The sequence below is a fragment of the Pithys albifrons genome, chromosome 12 (assembly GCF_047495875.1).
Source record: "Pithys albifrons albifrons isolate INPA30051 chromosome 12, PitAlb_v1, whole genome shotgun sequence".
NCBI lineage: Eukaryota > Metazoa > Chordata > Aves > Passeriformes > Thamnophilidae > Pithys > Pithys albifrons.
In genome coordinates, this window is record NC_092469.1 from 8,992,501 (window position 1) to 9,013,527 (window position 21,027).

Below are 21,027 nucleotides of genomic sequence, written 5' to 3' on the forward strand. Positions count from 1 at the left end.
TATCCCAAACTCCAGTGGCACAGACTGGCTGGGAGGCTGTAGTAGCACATTTAGTTCTGTTAACATGTACTGCTGTCATGAATTCAGGGCCAGCCAACTGAAACATTAATGATCTGGTAAACTACGGAAAGGAACCAACTCAGAGTGAGGTCTGCAGCACAATAATTTGACTGTTTGGGATGATGAACAGCCATAAATCCTCAAGATTTCAGGAGGAGGTGAGGAGATTTGCACTTTTGCATTTCAAGAATATCGATAAGAATAAAAGTATAGCAAGGTAGAAGTCCCCACATCCAGCAGTCCAGATAGTGAAAAATATGAAAGAAATGTGCTATACCAGAAGAAAGGCTGCAAATATCATACAAAAAGGGTGTTCAGAGGAGCTACTAGACTATCTGGTAATTCTTAGAAACACTGCTGAGGTGACTGGCCCCACCAATTCCACCACAGACACCAACAGCCCTTCCAGCTGAAAAACAGCCTCAGCTTTTCTGAAAGGTTTTCTAAGAAATCCTTTTTTCCTCCTTTAGCAAGCCATGACTCATTGCTCTCTATAGCACAAAGAGCTACCAGATACAGAACCTTAAGTGCCAGAAAATGCTCCACTAGCTCACAGAGAGCGTTTCAAGTAGAAGCTTCAAAACAGCCTCCAGAACCACACTCGTGTTCAAAGGAGGTGCTGGAGAACACGGCTGTGTGAAATTTGGCAATACAGCTTCACTGGCAGGAACACGGACGTTAGTTTTGGCTCACATGAGATCCTCCACCCTGTAGTTTGCTTTGAACAATTTTAATGAAAAACTCAAAGTGAGATTCAGCTGTAACCATAATTTTTTATCTAAGTGTGGTCAAAAGCAAAAAAACCCCTCTACTTCTTGGTGTATATGTGTTTTGGAGTGCGTATGCATCTCTCCTTAGAAGAGGCTCTGTATTTGAATTCTCTTTGGAAGAGAAGGTAGCTGGGAGACCTGTAATTCTCTCTCACATAGGTATGCAGGCAACCAAAACAGCAATGTGGTGGAGGCTGGGATGAATAAGTAAGTGCATCATCCAACTGGGCAGCAGACAAGTCTGTCCATTTTATTACTTCCAAAAGAAGAGTTAGTCACTCCTTCCACCTATTGCAGCAGCAAAGTGAGAAAATGCTGCTCTTCAGCTTTAATAGACATTTATCTCATCAAAGAATCTAAAGATAGCTCCAGAGGGGCTATGAGGCCCAAATCATTATAGTTTTTCTTCTTACCATGTTGTATTTTGGAAATTCTCAAGCCTCAGGACACAAGTGGAAGGTGAATGAGGTAAATCACAAGATGTGTCTTGTTCAGACATATGACAAGAGGAGGGAGAGAGAAAACTCACTTGAGGATGGTGAGTGGGAATACAGGATAAGCAGGACAGCCCGTCTCCCCTTGACAAGCATGCAAGTGAGCTGGCTGCTTGCCCCTCCAGGGCCTCCAAACTCTTCAAAGGCAAGAGGTAGTTACCGGCCACTAGGATGTTTTCCACCCAGAAGACCACTGATTTAAAAGAAAGGTTCCCAGCACCCTAAAACACAGAAGAGTATCTTGCTGACACAGATCACCGATATTTACTTCAAGTTTTCTGTTCTGTGTAAAACCAGAGAATATATACTTAGCTTTCCTCTTCTGCAGACTACACTGAAAATATCAGAAAACAGGACAAGCTATCTTATAAATAATTGCAAAGCCCCTTCTGAAAAAGGCTGAGAGAGAGGTGGGATGAAAGCTCCAAGCCAGGAAAGATGTGACTGCCAAGGAGCAGAACAGAGTAAGGACAAGGACAGTGTGTAATATCCCAGCTCCATCTGTATGCAGAAATGAAAGGCGTTGAGGAAAATATCAGTGTGGGTTATGGCAGGCATTCCCAGGTGTGGGAAAATCCTCGGGGGAACAGCACCATCAACAGAAAATACAGCAGACCTTATAAGAGACAGCTGACATGGCAGATCCTACAAAAGCTGTCTGCAGTGTCTGAGCATCTTTTGTTCCCTAGCCCTATTCTTTCACCTAGCAGCTCACAGATTAAAAGACCTGAGAGATGTTCCTGTCACAGAAGACTTTTCCTCAAAAGCTCCTAAAAGGAGGAGGGACCAGGGTAATGCAGGGTCCACTACGGGGGATCTGTGGCAGTGGAAGCTTTACCCTTCTAATAACAACTCCCCTACTTTTCTGGAAATTCTCTCTAACCCTATCCTCTTGCTACCTGCAGAGTGATAACAAAGCCAACATTGTCCATCAAGTCTCAATCTGAAGTGACTCATTTATTCTCAGGAGCTTTGTGTTTATTTTTTTCAGCCTGGCATCCTAAGAAAACAAGGTTTATGTCATCATATTGCCTGTCATATGTCTTAACTGTTTGTTCCTTCCTATTAACTTTTGAATCACACCGGACTGGGGATAGAGAGCTATGAAAGAAATTGAGTTTCTCAGATAGAAATTGAGTTTCTTTAAGATCAGCAAACCTTCCTTTGATTGGGTAGGGCAGAGATCCCAGTTCACGTCTCTGCTGAGAGAAAGGCCAAGAGCAGAGTCAGCACTTATCCCCGCTCTTGGGCCTGTCCTAGGCAATCAGCAGGCATATGTGCCACCCGGCCAAACCACACAGCTCATTCTGCTTCTTGTCCTGCTAGCGGGCAGAGGATGGGAAATGGAGGTGAGAGGGCTCTGTGGGGAATGGGGTTGAGTGGGGGACTCAGCTGGACTTCCTCAGTGGAGAAACACAACATCACTGCAAGTTCGGCCTCACACACAGGAAAACTTGTTTTCTCTGCCAAGTTGCCTATAACTTCATGACACATCGTCAAGGACAAATGCCAATATTTATCAAGAACTCATTGAATCCAGTAAGTAGCCGTACACAAAACAGCAACTAGCTGGAGAGTTCATCCATTAGATTTGTTGCTGCAACTTTTTCTTCCTTTTTGCATAAGTATTGCAAGCAATGGAAAAGTCACGCTGAAGTCACTTTGTCTCCTAATGTCACTACTTTCTAGGTCTGCACAATTAATGCAGGGTTTCTTGAAACAAATAGAAAGCGTGTGATGAATCAAATGTGAGCACTCGGGAAACAGCTCTCCCATAAGACTGCAGGGCTTGGCTCTGGAGTCAGTTTGTGACATTGGTTAAAAAGCAGCTATTTTCTCCAAGTGTGCTCTGCACTGGCATTTTCCTGGATCTACTCACCAAACTGATCAATTTTTAAGGGAAACTGAAGGAAAAAACAAAATGTCCTTCTTTGCTGTAGCACCACATGGTAAATTTCATTTGTCCCGTCCCAACTGCTTCTAGTGACAGTGCAGTGTTTGTCTGAATTTTTAACAGATGTTTGTAAGTACTCTTGACCACTTCTCTCTCCTGAGGATTTCTGCAGTGGGATAGCTCTAGATAGTAATGCAAACAAAGCTTGTAAGAGGCTCTCGGGGATAAATCTGTAGACACTGCATCTAGGATGGGTGTGGGTATGGGTCCAAGCCTTATGAAACTTTGTAAATATCCTCTAAAGACTAACAAGCTGGACTGCCCCTGCCTGCAGATGTTTTTGAGCTTACCAGGCCCACAGTGAAAAGCAAGACAGCTTTCAGATAACTGCAACACTCCTGAAGCATCCCGAGAGCAGAACTTAAACCGAAATTTATAAAAGCAGGGATATACTGGAGAAGAATAGAATGCTGCAAAGGATGATGTGTGATGGTGTAACTCCATTTCTACTCGAAATACCAAAGATGCTTCAAAGGGGACCGGTCTGAGCTGAGGCAGAATTTCCCAGATGTCAGATTGCCCTCGGGAACAAGCACACTGGATTCACTTGACAGGTGTGAAGGTACTCATGCAGTCAGAACACAAATTGCTTAAAAAAAAAAAATATCTGCTTTCATTTTTAAAGAAAATGAGCATCTTGTGCTAACGCCTGGCAAGGAGGCAGTGACGTCTGCCCGAGTTTGTACACAGCCTGAAACAATCAGCTAAAACATGCTCATGGCTGCTAGTTTACATTATCGAAGTGTAACCAGAGCAATTTAATTCCAAAATGAAATCTATTAAAGCTATTGTCAGTGTTTCACAGCAGCTGAAACTGTTTTTTTAAAAGGTCAGTCTACTAGCTAGAGAGTGAAAACAAGCAAGGCGGCTGTGCCAGCCTTTAGGACGTGGCTGCATCCTGCAGTCTGGTTTTGCATTCCCTTAAATGTCGGGCAAGAAGCAGCAGTGAGGTCTCAGTGGAGCCCGATGGCCCTGCCAGCCGTGGGGGAAGGACAGAAGCTCCGCTCCTGTTGGGGGGGACAGACAGCAGGGCAGTTGTGGGCGGTGGGGAGCCATGGGGTGAGCCCGCATGGGGCCCCCCACATGCCCCCACCACAGCACGCTGCACCTACGCCTTGCTGGGGCAGAGAAAGGGATGGCTGGAGAGGACACCACTTTTTTTTTCACCCCATTCAGTTTTGTGGCAGCTCTGTCATTCACAACAATACCACAGCCCTCCCCCACCCCCAGAAAAACCCATAAAACCCCCAACCTGAGAAGCACTTCCCCACAAACAGCATAGCATAGCTCCAAACACCCCCACTGTCAGCAAAGACCAAGCATTTGTTGTCATCTTCCGTATTAGCATTTCTGTTAACCCCTTTGTAAGATCATTTGACTCAGTTTCAAAATTCCTCATTCTGAAAAACACTTGTTAAATATTGGCCCTGACTGCTACACAAAGTGATAGCTTGGTAGTCATAACCCACAAGATATATTTAGCCTCACAAACTCATCATCAATGGATTTTGAAAGCATTGTAGCCAACAGACTGGAAACCACATGCATTACAAATACATAATAGAACTTTTAATGTGCAAAGAGACTAAACAAAAAGATCCTTGACCTTCTTGCTTTCCCTTGCATACCATTATCCCCAGTGAGACAGCAAATGGAATGACGTGGAGAGCAACAGCTACTATCAAGCAACTTTGGAAGCCAATTTCTACAGTAGTTAAGCAGTTAATGACGTTAATCAGAATGATAACTTATTAAATTCTATATTTATGCAAATAGCATTTTGGCATATCTCATGGAGACCTGAGTAGCAGAGCTCGCCAAGAAAAGGTCCCAACTTCTTTTATATTTACCATTTTGTTTTTTTAATACCATGTAAAAGTGTCTGCAATGGTTGGTACATCAAACAAACTTGCACGTAAGTAAAAAGCTACAGTCACAAATTAATCTGCATCATCCCAAATAGATTAATAAACAAATTTTTTAATTCTTAACCTTTATGAAGCAGAGATAATCTCTGTGGCTACATAAAATCTCTGTCTTTATCTTTCTAACATGAAGATGACATTTTTTATAGACCTTCCTAAAATACGCAACAATTATTGAACAAAGAAAACAACAGGTAGCCCTCCCTCTCTCCATGCTACAGTAACTAGGGAATCTGTAGCACAAAAATGGAAAGCAACAGAGTAGTTTATGACTCTGACATGAAAGGACATTATCTGCGTGTGATGAGATGAATCAGGAAAACTGCATTTTAGGGTAGGCAGAACTTACAACAATCTTAGTTTTCTAAAGTTTTCCAAGAGAAATAGCTGGCAACTTCTTGGCTCTGGTCACATTTAAATTCAACAACTATGCAAGAAGCAGGAGATTCAAAGAAGAGCTATGAATTGCACTTTTAATTGCTTTCAGGATGTCAAAAAGAATATCAGGATGTGCTTATGCATGTAGTTTTCACCTTTCTTTATTCTGTTGTTTAATAGAATTAAGCTCTGCACTGAATTTTACCCATTCATTCAGTTCATTCTCTGTCTTCAGGAAAATGAGGTAGGAACCACTTGCTACAAGATGTTGTGCAAAATTAGTAGTTCACCAATTGAAATTGTACCTCTATTTTGAAAATCAGTAATATTGTTTATACGCAAGCCCTAAGTGTTGATTTATTTATGTAAATATCTGGGTATCTGGGTACCTTGTCTTTGTGCAAAGCCTGCAACACAATGTTAAAATATCTCTAGAAAACTTAATTGGCCTTTTTTTTCCTCTTTGGGTACAAATTTCTGGTTTTAAAAGGAATGTGCAGGTTTCCTGTTGCTGCATGAAGCCTTCATTTCAAAATACTAACTAATTCTAAGTTTAATTGAAACAGAATGTTTTATATCTCAAACACTTCCTTTTTTACAGCACATATCTTCTTTACCTTAATGTGATTGATGGCTATTAAGAGAACAAGGTGGGGCTTTTTTTAGTTTTGAAATTTGTAGAACTATTTTAAAGTTTTACAGCAATTCACTTTATAGACTTAACTTATGCAAGCAACGAAGCCTTTCCAGAGAAAACAGGACTCTCTGCACCTCCCTCTGGCTTTTCTCCCTACTGAATGCCGTGGCCTTCACTCAACCAAAGGAAATGAAAGACAGACTGAGACAACAGCATCACGTGGGTGAAGGTCAGATTGATTTTCAGCTGTGTGGTGCTGTTTTATCACCCTCAGGACAAAAGTTAAGCCCTTCATTTTTTTTCAAGTCTGCTTTAACAGAACAACTTATTTTTTTTGCCTGAAATTTTGGTTGGGCTCCATACCACCAGAATTATCAAGGACAGCCTAATTTAAAACATTTGTGGAGATCTTCCTTCCTCAGAGTAAAATCCACAGCCATCCACACACCATGACGCTTCTATCCATGAGTCTCCTCTATTCCCTATGTACAAATAGTGGCTACTTGAAACTACTGAGGTTTCTGCAGAGACATTCACTGACAGCAAAAGAAGAGTGGGATGCAGCTGCTGGGCAATGATCCTGGGCACGGGAGAGGAGCAGTTTCTATCTCAAAAGGGGCAAGTTCACAAATTGTTTTTTCTCCCAATCCTCCTTCTCTCCCTCCCTCTCCTCCCTTCTTGGAGTGGCCAAGCTCTCCCACCTGTCACTTGGTGATCCAGACATGCACAGCCAATTACTGTGGCAGCCTCTGGAAAAGCCAACAGTTTTGCTAACTCAGATTGCACTTTTCCCAACTCCAGTACCACTTGGAAAAATTACTCTTCCCAACTTGCTGTAAGTACTGGCTCTCCTCATTCCTCTTTTAACTAAAACTGGTACTTCCCTAAAGTAATGTTATTTTCAATACAATCAGGTCTTCGAAACTGAACTGATTACCAGAAAATGAGGTATTTTGCACATCATAGATATGTATATGTATTCCTAATTATTGAGACAATAATTTCCAGTTTTCTGGCAAAGATAAAACTCAGTGTTCTCTCATTTAAGCAGAGACAAGAAAATCCTACTCACTTTCATTTCATTTTGTTTGAAATTTTGAGTTGAATTTGTCTTATTTGTGTGAGAAGTGCAACAACATCATGACTGCCTCCTAAAGATGATAGTTTATCCTCCATAAAAGGCAAGGAATACTACCTGCTTTTTTATGTGTACCAAAGGCTCTGGCCAAAAATCAAACCCAGTTACACCTGATAGCCTTGAAACACTTTGGAATACAATTCCTACATGAAACAGCTCTTGTAAAACAAACCAAGACAAGTGTCTGTAAGAGAGGAAGGAATAGAGAAGGGTTGTAAGGTGAGATCAAGCAGCTATCCAGGTTGGATCTGGCTGCAGTCTGAATGCAAATTAATTTGCTAGGTTTTGTGAACAAACATTTGACTAGCACATGTCTGTAGTTCACCTGAACCTAGCTGAGACTGCCTCTGAGACAGCACATGGAGCAGCTTGATTTTTCGCAGCACCCCGAGGAGCTCTGGAGTTGCTGGTCCCCACAGGATAGTTCAAGGGAAGCTCTGCATGTGTACAGAGCTCCAAGGAAGAGCCATCTTTGGGACAATGGACAAGACAGCAACTGCTGAGAGTAAAGGGGAAACCAGTAACACAGTAAAGTGTAACTTATGTGTATAAACTGTGAAGTGACTCAGGTATGTGGAGGGCTGGAAAAGGACAAGTGCCAGCACAGTGTAGGGGAGAGCAAGATGCAAAATGGTGACAGTCCAACACAGGCAATGGAGAGGGGAGGGCAGAGAGCAGTCACCCCGAGCACACACAGGAACTCACAAAAGCACAATCCCATATGACACAGAGACAGACCACAAACTGAGTACTACCATAAATGTAAATCACTGTCCCAGATGCATCCTGAACTTTTGGCCTGTTGGTTGCTGTGATTGATCAATGCATATTGAACAATGTACTTCAAACCTGCTTAAACTACTCTTGGACTCCAGTAAATTACCTGCATTCAGTGTTGCTCAAAGAAAATAAACACAGGTGTGTGTATTTATATTTCTGTAGGCTGTGAGTTTATAAAGGGAATTTATTCTGCTTTTGTCTTTCCAAATTTTCTAATGAATAATTAGTAGATGTAGATTTCTAAAATGACCATTTAGTACAAATTATATAAAATCTCATTTATTTTAAGAGATATCATTAAGTACAAAGTCTGCATGAGTGAACTGAGTTCACTGTAGAGGAAATGACTGGGAATTACATTCAAAAATCTATTCAAATGTTTAATGTATCAGATTCCCTGGAGAAGAGAGAAGCAATGGGCTTCTTCAGCCTTTCCTTATGTCCTCCTCAGCAAGCCTAACAATAATTGAGTAGCAACAAAAAGAGAAGCCAAAAAGTGTTTCACCATGATGCTGAGAAAGATTTTCAAGGAAGCTTATGGAAGAGATGACCCCACAAGCCAAAAAAAATAGTGCTTTCAAGAAGAAGTTCATGCCCATGGTTACAGGCATCACCAGCAACAAAACCCACCTGGACTGAAGACCCTGGCTCTTCCACCAATTTCATGCATGTCATTAGGCAAATTGGTGCCATTACAGTAATTTTCATCCAAAATAACTCAGCCTGTCAAGGGGGGTGGTCTTGAATTCTTCCCCCCCCCCCCCCCCCCCCAAACCCCGACCTCTTCTTCCCCTCGTGTTGACCATAAGGCTTGTGCAGCTCCATAGGGCACCAGACCTGGGAGCTTCACAGACTAAAAATCAATCCTTTTTATTGTCAGGAATGTCAGCTCCCAAAGACAATACAAACCTTGTACCAGCATAAGGCAGGAGATGGGAGGAAGGCAGGAAGGAAGGAGTACCCCTTCCAGTAGCAGTCAAAACTTAAGCCAAATTAGAGTGACATGATGATGATAAAAATAAGAATTCCTTGTGTCAGGAAGGGGTTGCTAGTCTAAATGTTTAAAGACTACAAAGCACTCAAATGCCCTAGGAAGTATTTAACATGAACAGACCAAGTGCCTTGAAAACACCAAATCAATTTTTTCATTAGTTAAGACAATGAAATCTACTGGTAAAAAGCATGACATTTGAAAAGCATTACCTATATTTAATACATGTAATTTAACTTAAATTTCTACTGAGTTATTTTCAACAATTTGCAATTGAATATGAAATTATGAAATTTATTTTTAAAATTTACCCTACTATTAAAAGCAGCTATTAGAATTACTTAAATGAAACAGCATTCAAAACATGCATACTCATTGCCAAAGCTTTGAAGAAGGTCAAAAACTGCTTAGACCTCTGGTGGAAGTCTTCTGATGTGCTTGGAGAGCAACAGCCTCTCCAGCAGGTGCAGAGAAAATATTTCCCTTATTCAATTTATTTGACTGGTTCAGTCCAATATGCAGTTTGTTCAGAACAGAGAAACAGTTTGGCAGCCGATCACTAGTTTGTGTCTTGCCAGCCCGTGGTAAAGAAAGGCGTGAGATGCCCACAGAGAGCACAGCACCCAGATGGGATTGTCTGCAGAGGACACGTACCTTGGTGGATCCATCCTGCTCACACGGGACCGCTGTGCCGCACAGGTGCAGGCTGCTGACCAGCACGGGGGACACCACACAACCCTCCCTCAGGTCAGCACTCAAGGCAGGCTCAGCCCTGAGCTCCAGGACCCAGAGGCCACACGGAGATGCTCCAGCGAGCGCTCCCAAAGCCAGCCAGCTGAAGAGGACCAACCCATGCTGGCACGTTTCCCTAAAGCCAGCCGGCACCGGGGGGTGGAGGCTGCTTTCTGGCTTCCCCAAGCCTGGAGCACAGTTAATAACATGCCAGCTGTATCTGCAGACAAGCCAAGTTTAATGAGGCTACAACAAAAGCATTCAAATATGCACTACAGAAGTTCTGTGGGGATTTTTTCTAGAGCTTTAAAAAAAATAAAAGATAGGGATTCTTGACAATGTTTGTACACATACTTCATTTTAAATTGATTTAAAAAAACACCATTTATATTCTACAAATTCAAAGAAATCAACATTAGAAAGACTTGTTTAATCCTGCTACTTCCAACAGCAAAATTGTGTTGTGTGATGAGTGCTTGAAATGCACTGCTGGTTGCTTTTTTCTTAATAAACATTGAAGTCTTAATTGTTTTTCCCCTACATGGCCAGACACATCTTTCTGTCTGCCAGGTCTTCACACTGTCCCTCACCTCCTGCTCAGGAGCCAGGACAGACACACAAACGTGACCATGTCTCTGGCACAAGTGATGGAGGAGATAGCTGACTGCCACGCTCTCCCATCAGCCACACTTCACCATGTGCCTGTGTCTTACTCTGGGTCAAGGTACAGAAAGCATCTGTAAGAGGATTGCAAACAGGGATTTGGAGACAGTGGAGGGAGCAGAAAAGAAGTCTGCTCCGGCATGAGTGAGTGAAGACCATGGAAAAGGGGCAACTGCTCAATGTCTCCTCCACAAGAAAAAACAAATAGCATCAAATGAAAGCAGGTGACAAAACTGAAGTGAATAAGAGGGTACTTTTCCCCACTGCATAATTGAACTCTGGGTCTCCACCACAGGCAATGCTAAATGCACTTCAAAATGGAAATTCATGAAAGAAGACTGTGTGAATAATTTAAATAAAAAGTATCACAAAGGGCCCAGATAAGTTTGCTGACATCTAGAAAGACATTCTGGGGAAACGGAACTATGGGACCATCAGGCTGGCTCAGTACAGCCATCCTTAAATGAAGACTACTTACCCAATGGTCTGCGAAGAATAGAAGAAATCAGGAAAAAAGCACACTCCAGAGTGCACCTCTTGTTCACTGCTCACATCTGCAGACTGAAGATCTCAACAGCTCCAAGTCCACCAAGGCTGTTGACATGGCCAACAGTTTTGTCCCTCAACAACCCACAGAAAGGCAGTGTGTGCCCTTCAGCAGCATCCTAACCACAACTAATTTATGCTCTTGTCCATCTAAGACTGGACATCCTCCACCAGCCTCTCTGAGGCTTTATTAAAGGCCGCTTTATAACAAGCATGCATCTCTTGGCATCCTGGGTATCCTCACTTCAGTTCTGAACTGAGTTTCACATCCTCGGTTTTGTCTACAACCCACTGAATGCTGGGACCTGCTTATGGCAACAGGGTTCCTTCTTCCTCTGGGCACAGCTGCCCTTGCAGCACTTGGCAGGCTCCAACATCTGAAGGAGCCTTTTCGCTGCAACCCCTCCCTCTTCTTTTTTTTTAAAAAGCCAATTATTATTTACTTAGATTTCCGTAATGCTGAGAAACAAACCTGTCCCATGTAGACTCCCACAATACTCCCTCTGCTGTAACATGGTGATGGATCACCCTTTGCAAATGGAAATCTGAAGCGGGAGAAGGGGAGGTGGAGCTCCAGCACCCTTGGTGCCACAGAAGGGCTGTGTGAGGTCTGGGGTGCTGCAGGGGCATCTGAGTAGGCTCCAGCTCCCAAACATGGGCCCTGCTTCACACAGGAGCTCTCTTCCACTGTCCAGCACCAGCATTAGCTCTTGCTGCACAGGATTTGGAGTGTTTCAGTCTCTGTGCATCTCTCCATTTCTGATGCAGCAACATAACAGGAGGTGAGACTGGCTTTGCAGACAGCCAGAGGCCAATCCGTACAAGACTACCAAAGGACATGTGTTTCCTTTAAGAGGCCTCATTTAAGACATTCACCCACTTTCTCTTTTATCCATTTTCATGCATACCTGTGCTTACTTTGCAGACTACTTTTTGAACTAGATAAAAGCAGATAAAAGAACTCAATTAAAGTAGCAAGAATGAAACGGTCCCTTGCCAATACAAGCAGGCTAACTTGTCATCCTCAGCACCTCACTGGGCCATATGTTTAAAAATGACAGGGAAAATGTTCTTCCTGTGTGAAAAACATATGCTGCTTGAGGAAAGACATCATCATTGCTACGAAATCTTTGTGAAGCCTCAGAAGGTGTAGCTGGACTGTCCGCAGGGATTGCTGGCTATGAGGGAGCTGAGAAAGGGGTGGAGGGAGCTCATTACCACTCTCCTGCCAGGGGTTTTGGTAACATGCAACCAAGCCGGCCGCAGCCACGCTGGCAGCGCTCCTATCTGCACACACAGTGCCTGGTGAGCCTCCCTTGCCGCCGTCCCCGGGGGGACCCGGCACAAAGGTGGTCATGGCGATTGGCAGGGGATGGCGCCTGGCGCTCTGGCACACTCTTATCAGCGAGCACACTGCCCAGCTTCGTGCACTGGGCTCCCGCGTGGTCGCAGATCTGCCGTGGGCTCGCCTCTCGGGGAGACCCTCCGCAAGGCCACAAAGCGCACCCTGAGCTGGGTATTTATGGCGAGCAAGCATTGTTTGAAATTCACAAGTCCCCCCACCACAAATCCTTACAGGCACTGACACGCCTGCAAAATCCAAGAGAGCCTGACAAACAACTGCTGAGGCTCAGTCCCACTGTCACCTCCCCGTGCCAAGGGGCTGAGCGTGGGGCTCCGTACCCCGGTGGAGCAGCCCAGGGGTCCCACCTACCTGTGCCTGCCGGATGACCCTCCAATCTGCTGGATAAGCAGCGCTGTTAGGGAGCATAACACTTTGCACAACTTTGTCAAACGTATGCAATACATGAAACGCTACACTAAAGCACCTTTGCCAGCAGTCCCTGCTCATGCCCAGCACTGGTGCCTCAGCAGACCTTGCATGGGCAAGGGTACCACACACCCAGCTTGACATTAAATTTGCAACTGTCCTTCTGTTTGACTGCAGATCCAAATTCAGATGTGGGGATATGCTTTATGTTTTACACAATAAAAGTGTATTTCACTGAGCACCTGCACAGAAAGCCAATCAGCACTGCTCCTTATCAGCACACTGATTTTCTGGCATGTACAAGCAGAAGTCCTGGGAAAGGCTGGTTGGGAGCCTCCAGATAAACTCAAACATCACCTGTGTGGTGACAGCAGTCATGGGAACCAGACCCCAGACCACCCAGCCACATATACCCCTACAATAATCTGGGGTTTCAGAGCTCTCAGCACTGACGGGCACAAATCCTGACTGCAGGAGACGTGCAGCACCTGGGCACTGCAGCCAAGGCAGCTGCCCAAGCCCTTGGGATCCCTGTGCTGCCCCTGCACCTGGAGAGGGGAAGTCTGGGACAAACTAAGGACAGGAGCCTGTGCTTGGAGCCCTCTGAGTGATTGACAATAAAAACACTGCCCTGGTGCCCATTTTCAGATCTAGACAGCAAGAACTGAGTACTCTAGGGAAAATCCATGTTTTTACAGTTTGTGATATTACTGAGCTTTTCTGGTGCCAATTGTAAAACACTGCTATGACCTCTGGAAAGAAGGGAAACTGCATTTCAGCATGACAATGTAGAAAAGAACAAAAAAAGGAAACTTGTTATTTTTTTAAGCTTGAAACACTAGTCAGGTTAAGAGAAAGGAGCAGAATTCTGGCAAGGACAAGAGCACTCAGATGGAGCCACAACACAGTAATTAGGGCCAGTAGGTCATTAGAGACACAGCTGTATAAACTAGGTGTATAATTAAGTTTCCACACTGCTTTTTCACAACTGTATTTCAGTTTCTTTTGCGGAGGACAATCAGTAATTCATTAATTTAAAGATGCAACAACAGCAGCAGCAAAAAGAGAGGAAATCTCTGGCTTGCCAATCAGGTGCAACCAAATATTACAATTTTGGGGAAGGACTAATTTTGGAAATGTATGTAAGATGTCTCTCTTTGTCAGTGGGAAGTACAAAGTGCCACCTGACAAAAACTTTCGTGAGACATCATGACTTGTTGACAAGCTACCGTATATGGTTTTTCTGGATAAGCATCCTGCATATACGGTTGCATGGCAATTATAGTTCTTGTAGCAGGTGAAATATAAGAAAATGCAAAATTATACACTAGCATGAAACAGTTACAATACCTCATTTCAAATGTAAGCCTAGTTTACATGTTACAGGGCATTTAAAAGAAGCAACTGCAAGACTTTAATTATAAACTAGTTCCTACCGTACAGTAGTTTAGAAAAATCAGCTGCTTCCAAGCTGGCAATATCCATATATAGCTCTGCTGCTGTTTGAAACAGACAACCTGTAAAGTTATCAACAACAGAAGAGGACCTCATGAAATGCTCAGAGACCCCGCCAAAACCTACTTCTGTCCGCTTCATTGATGCACTAATTTGCTTTAAAACACTTTACATTCACTTGAGAAACTGAAGAAACAAGATTGCATGAGGCTACTCTGATCCATGGGAGGAAAGGGGTGGAGGAAGCAAAAATAACAATAAAATACTGGAGCTAAACCCAGTCTAATGCAGGTGGATTAAAACACACAAACAAAATGACAAATCTTGTGGCTTTTTAGCCACTTTTTATCAGACAACTAACCACTTGGCATCAGCCACCAGACAGTGATATATGGCAGAATAGTTACTTGATGTATGCAGCCTCTGGTGCTGGTTGTAGGACACAGTAAGTTGTAAATCCACATGTAATTCTTTACTCTTATCACTAATGCTGTAGGATAGCATCACGCTACAACACCTATACTGTAGCAGCAGCATGCAAAAACATGTATAAAAAAGACTGCAAATGATGCAATTACTTAGTCCTCTCTAGTTAATGGCATGTGGAATACCAGTGAGTTTTAAATTAAATTTAAAAGCTCAAAAGATTCAGTGTATACACTAGGTGTTTTTATTTATTCTCAGTGTATTTTTTAAGATGCTCTCTAGCTGTTTAGGGCACTATTTCTAGGACTGCTGCAAGAGAGCTTATTTGTGGGAGCAAGTTGGGAGAGAAGGGAAGACATGAGCCAGTAAGGAAATGTGATGTTCTTTCGGTACAAGCTGCCCCCATTTAGACCCTTTTCAGATCCCTGTAGACACTGGAAACCTACAACCTGCAATCACAGACATCAGTCATGAGCAAAAGGTATAAAAGGCACCTAATTCTGTCAAAAGAACATCTCTACTACACTGACATCAAAAGGAATGCCACGCACTTATGCTACCAGAGATGTCTAGATTTCAGCAGTGTTTTGTCCTCAAAGAAACAAGTCTGAAATACATGAAAAAGCAAGGGGGGAAATGGCTGTTTGTTACCTCCTTACATGTCAAAGCAGCTGCGTTCAAACTGTATTATAACTTCAGCGCACCGTAATGAATTTCTAAGGGATTCCAGTGAAATAGATGGTTTATCCTATTCTTTGGAGTCATCTCTTGTAATCCTGCAACACTCCTGAGCTACAATATCTTCCTAACTTCAGTATCCCAAAGGAAGTCATTAGTTATGTTGTATTATCAGCCTGGTGATATTATCGCTACAAATATTACCTGTATTGATCTGGAGCCATGTAGACACGACTGAAAGCCTTGCTTCAGATTAAGACATGAAAATCTAGTTTGCCAAGAGGTCAGGCAATGCTTTATAACCTCAGGTGTGTCAGGCAGGCATTGTAGGCAAAAAGAATGCAGAGTAACTAAGGACACAGGCAAAGATCTCATTTTGCGGGGTAAAATCTTTAAATATATCACAGTTCCTAATGCAGTCTTAGATTTTCACCCAGGTGGTGCAGGTCTTTTCATATGAACTGAACAAAGACATGCATTGTGCATGCTTTCCATGAAAATTCTCATGGCTATCAGACAAACTGGTTGTTTTTTCCTCAAGGTGAATATCAAGCAATATCGAGATTGTCTTCATGGAAACATTCTCATTCCAAAACACGTAAGTGCAACCTTCCTATTTACTTTAAATCACTTCAGGACACTAGATTAAACTAAATAGAAAACAGACACTCTTGTTCTGGAATAAGGACATCCTCACATAGAGTTAATTAGCACTTATTTCATGTATATGCAGATAATGCCAGATACAGTGCCTTTTTATGACAAAGTGTCTTTGTAAAGACATCAACACATGTGAAGACAATAAAAGAAGCTGAAATTATGCTACCTGCAATCAAAAATAGCAATGGGAATACTAACAAATTATTTTGATAAATCCCCCAAAATATAATTTATTTTTCTTAGTCTCACTAACAGAATACTGCATTGAGGATAAATAAAAATTGAGGTGTGAAAACACTGACTGTATTGATATGAATAGAATCTCTGGGTTGCTATATTTTAATTCAGATTTGCCTCTTCTTTTTCATAGTGCTGCTTGTCATCTGTCATAACCTTACATTACTCCTCTGGAGTCCCCACCAGCAACGCCCACTCCCCTCTGCCCTGCTCCACTCCCCCCAGTTGTGCCATTACAGCTGTTTGGAGATCACAGTCCATCAGACCCAAGCAGACCCCTGGGCTATAAAGATCCTTCTTTTGGATCCTTCACGATCCTTCAGCACCGTGAGCAGGTACCAGCACAACTGCAGAGGCAGAGCAGTGACAGAGCAGAGGCTCCCAGGGACAGCTGCTGGGGACATGCCCTGTGTCTGCATAGCTGCCCACCCGCCCTGCTGGGATCCTGCCTTGTCCCACCTTCCATGAGGGATAGCATCGGCAACAGCTTGTCCCTATGACTGCTCCTTTGGAAAGGACCAATGTCCACATGGGCTGTGCACCTCACTTTCCAGTTTGGAAAACAAGGGTTCTTCTGAATAGAAAATGGCATTTTCTTGCTTCCTGCCCTGCAGCAGAGTGCCATTTGCAGGAGTCTCAGGCCAGTGCTGTGACTGTCAGCTGGCCGAGAAACCACCCTGCAAGAAGTAGCCTTTCGATTTTACACGCTCTCAAGTTTGCAGCCTTTGTAGGGTATAAATGAGAGAGCAGAGCAAAGAATCCTGGGGGCAGGCTTAAGACTGCAGTCCCTACCCAACTGCAGGCTGGGGAAAAGCCCCAGCATCCATCCCTCTGCCCTTCCTCTCAGAGAGCAGATGGGAGAGAGAGCAGAGGGTCCTCTACTCTGCAAACCAGAGTGAGACAATGGAGGATGCACTTGGGGTGGGAGTCAGCCCAAGCTGAAGCCCCCACCTGACTAATTCTCCCTCCCTTGTTGCACTCCATTTCATGTATTTTTTTTTGGCTGAGCATCATTTTACTTATGCCCAAAAAGGAGAGCAGAAAACATGGACTAATTACAAAACAAATCTAGTGGCCAGGAGGAAGATGTACTCAGGAAAAGAGGATGGGATAGGGCTGCACCAGAGGAGAAACTAACCCTCCTGCCTTCTGCCAGCCTTGACCCACCCGTCTGCCATAACAGCAACTGCCTAAAAATATCTTAGACAAGTGTGGAGGAATAAGTGATGGCAGAATATTCAACTCTGGGAAGGTGAAGGATGAGAGTGTCTGATTTAAATACATATGAACATATTCTGTGCTCCCCCTCCTAAGATTTTATTTAATCTTTGGTAAAATCTGCAAAGCTTTTTACTACCCCCATAAATCGGCTTAGTGTGCTCTGCAGAATACCTGCTGCTACCGCCGGCCATGCGACGGCCGCCGTGGGATAGCAAGATATGTTGCAATTGTTCACACCAGTGCTCTGAGCTTGTTCTTCCTCTACAGAAAGTAAAATCAAGATCAGCGTAAGCTGATGCCATCCTCACTTCCATAAAATTCAAAAGGCAATGTAATAATAACCTAGGGAGAATGGTGTATTTTTAGGGTGGGATTACAAAACTTGCACTATGAATTTTAATCTCAAAAATCGTCATGTTCTTTTACGGGGTTCAGAGGCCTTTCTTCCTGGGAGTTTTGCACACTTCTGTCATTTAACTTTTTTAATCTTTCTACATTTCGAGAGAGAGAGAAAAATACCTGCCTGAAACTTTTAGCATTAAAAAAAACCCACAACATTTTTGTCTAACGTAATTACTGACAGATTCCAATTGGAAAGCTGTTGCTTTTATTTTAATTTTATTAAAGGAGTGAACAAAGGCTACCCAAGGCACCACAATAAAATTACATTAACTGTAAAATTACATTATTAATTCTTTAATCTCACTTGAGGCCTCAAGCTGTTGCTATGTCCAATTACCCAGCTAACCACCTGTCAGAACTGTAAAGCTAGTTTAACATTACCTCCAGGACAGTTGTGTGCCCTGTGTTCAGTCAGGTCTGCCAGTGAATCGAAGTCCTGCTGACAGTTATCGCAGGTGTAAATTGACTCATCCTCCATGTCTTCATCTTCTTCATTTCTCTCTTCCTGGCTCGTCACACTGTTCCTCTCTTCCAGGGCCCGGCTGTCCTTCGCTTCGCTCTCTAGCTCTCCTCCCAGGCCACCTGCCAACAGCAAGAACATCCTCTAAGTTTGAGAGGTCTGAAAAATAAGAGCTTTAAGAAGGATGTTGCACTTATTAAGATACATTTAATTACAGCCGCTCTCACATTATTCTCGACACCTTTCATTATATTAATGTGGTTTTTATATCATGTGGTGCAACAATTCTCAACTGTATTTCTCTGCTGCTTACTGCGAATCCTGCAAACGCTCTCTCCTAATCTTCTCTGGTGGGTGTATAGCGGGAGCCTCTAACTCTCTGTCATATAAAGTTGTTAGTGTTTTATCACTTAACCAGATTCTCAAAGCTTTAAAAATTGGCAAGATTAATTACAGCCCGCAAAGAAAAGGCATGTGCTGAATTTTAATTCACAAAGCTCTCCTCTTCCCACCGCCTCCAAGCCCCAATATTAGTAACAACAAGACAAAAAATGCTCTAGCAGAAGATCCCAAAGCACATGTGTACCCCAGGACGTGAGAGGTCCTGCTGAACTAACGAGAGGCACTTGGTTGGGCAGATGAGCCTCACATTATGCTGAAATGTGAGACACATTGCATCTGACTTGCAAGTCTCTCAGATTTTTTTTATTTTGGTCTGTGACCAGAGCATGGGCTAGCACATACATCTTTGCCAAAAACCCCCCAAATTTTTATGTGCATTGGTGCACAGGGAGACTGAGCTCTCTGGCAGCTCCAGAAACACCCCAGGGTGGGGGGTCAAGCACCCGGTGGCTGTGCAGGTGGCAGCTCCACCACAGCTGGTCACAGGCAGTCTCCCCAGCATGCCCTCAGTGGCCTGTCATGAGGTATAGGCTTGCAGCCACATCCTCCTGCCTCCAGGACCCCCTTGGTGACAGTGGACATGCCTGAAGTCCAATGGCTCCATGCAGCACAAGCCTCACTTGGGCTCTCTGGAGAGCCAGCAGAGCTGAAAAGGTCCTTCTAAGCCCCTGTTGCCCTCTCACCAGGGAAGGAATCCATTAGACACACCAGCCATGTTGACCAGGCTTTGGTGACCAGCTGAAATGGAGATGCCTCTGCCTCTTCTGCACCCATGTGCCCCCACCACAAACAACACAACCACAGGTGCTACACCTGCACTATTTCACCCACCTCTGCAAGAACTCACACTCTTAATACACCCCTTTTGGTATGATGGAAGCATTTGGGAAGTCATCCAGCAAAGTGAGACAGAACCACAGGCTCTTCCAGCAGAAGAGATCCTCACACACTGGCTGACCCCAAAAGCCCAGGAGCTGCTCTCAGCCAGGCAGGAAGGACATGCAATCTCGTTGGTTTGGGATGTATTTGGGTTTTAAGCCATTAAGGAAAAAACAGCAAACAGAAAGATGAATTGTTCTAAAATTAGATCAGCACCAAAAAGATTAAGGACAACCAACACTGAGAACATGAAACAAAGCTGAAAATAAAATTTATTAAAGACAAAAACTGGTTACCACAAGCACTGCAATTCAGACACACACATTACTAGAGCTCTGCTACCACTATCCAGCCAGAGCACATTTCATACCATCCTGTACTCTGTGAATGGCAACATAAATCAGCTGGTGTAAAACACTCTGCAGTTTTCCATGGAGCACCCGTAACATGACGTACCCTTCGAAATGTAATGGAAATATTAAAAATCAGTGCCTGCTTGTGGTGTGTCACAGCATCCCTCTTAGCAGTTAACTGATCTGCACATTTTCAGATTCTTTTACTGTTAAATTATACATACCTTTCTACTACAAAATTTCCATTAAGAGCTAGATATAATGTTTGTCTTAACAAATCACATATGCCACTTACACAGCAGTAATGAATTTAAGGATTTAGTTATAAAAAGTATCACTCACTAAGCACTCCATAGTGTAAGTCATCATCTGTACTATGTTTATTCAATAAAACGCCTCTAGCTGAACTTCATGCTTTATAGACTCTTCCTTAAATAAAAATGTATTGTAACGAAAAAAACCATGATTCTGGTTCTCTTTATGCTACTACTTCACCAAATAAATCACATTTAGAATTATGCTACCTTTGCTTTATTTCACCCACCATTTAATGTACATATTCAAATTATCACATTTTGTCATATTTACTTGGCAGGCCTTTATACAGGGTCTCATCCCAGACTGCAATCACAAACATTTTAGCTCATTCAATCTTTTTAAAGCCTGTATGTTCTGCAAACTTGATAGTTAATAAATCAGAGTATCAACTCTTCAATTTTATGAGATAGACACCTATAAAAATAGTCCAGGTTTATAAATCTAACCTGAAGAACTGGCACCTTCTTCCATGCTGCCTGCTGACACAGACCTCAGGGAAGCACTTCTGAACTGACTTTGCCAGCCTGAAGAAGAAAGCTTTTAGGCAACTTTGGGGAGCTTTAAGGGACCTTCACTAATATTTTTAGCAAAAATTCTGTCTTTTGAGAGTTAACCTAAAGATCAGCTGATCTGGTGAGTACACTGTGACAAATTCATCCTTGGTTTTACTCCAATACTTTGTGACTACACCAGGGAT

At 43.2% G+C, this 21,027-nt stretch overlaps 1 protein-coding gene across 3 annotated transcripts in view; it reads right to left on the minus strand.

The window, feature by feature from the left end:
• The window catches only part of ZNF423 (zinc finger protein 423), a 280,821-nt gene that overhangs the window by 144,658 nt on the left and 115,136 nt on the right, over positions 1–21,027 (minus strand). For 2 of the 3 annotated variants that reach the window (XM_071567599.1, XM_071567592.1), the window contains exons 3-4: positions 18,300–18,500; positions 14,276–14,356 (exon numbers count right to left, since the gene is read on the minus strand). In XM_071567599.1, the coding sequence (XP_071423700.1) occupies positions 14,276–14,356; positions 18,300–18,396 (178 nt within the window). In that variant the 5' untranslated portion in view covers positions 18,397–18,500. The remainder of the gene's footprint in view (positions 1–14,275; positions 14,357–18,299; positions 18,501–21,027) is intronic. The other variant, XM_071567593.1, reaches the window with a different exon arrangement.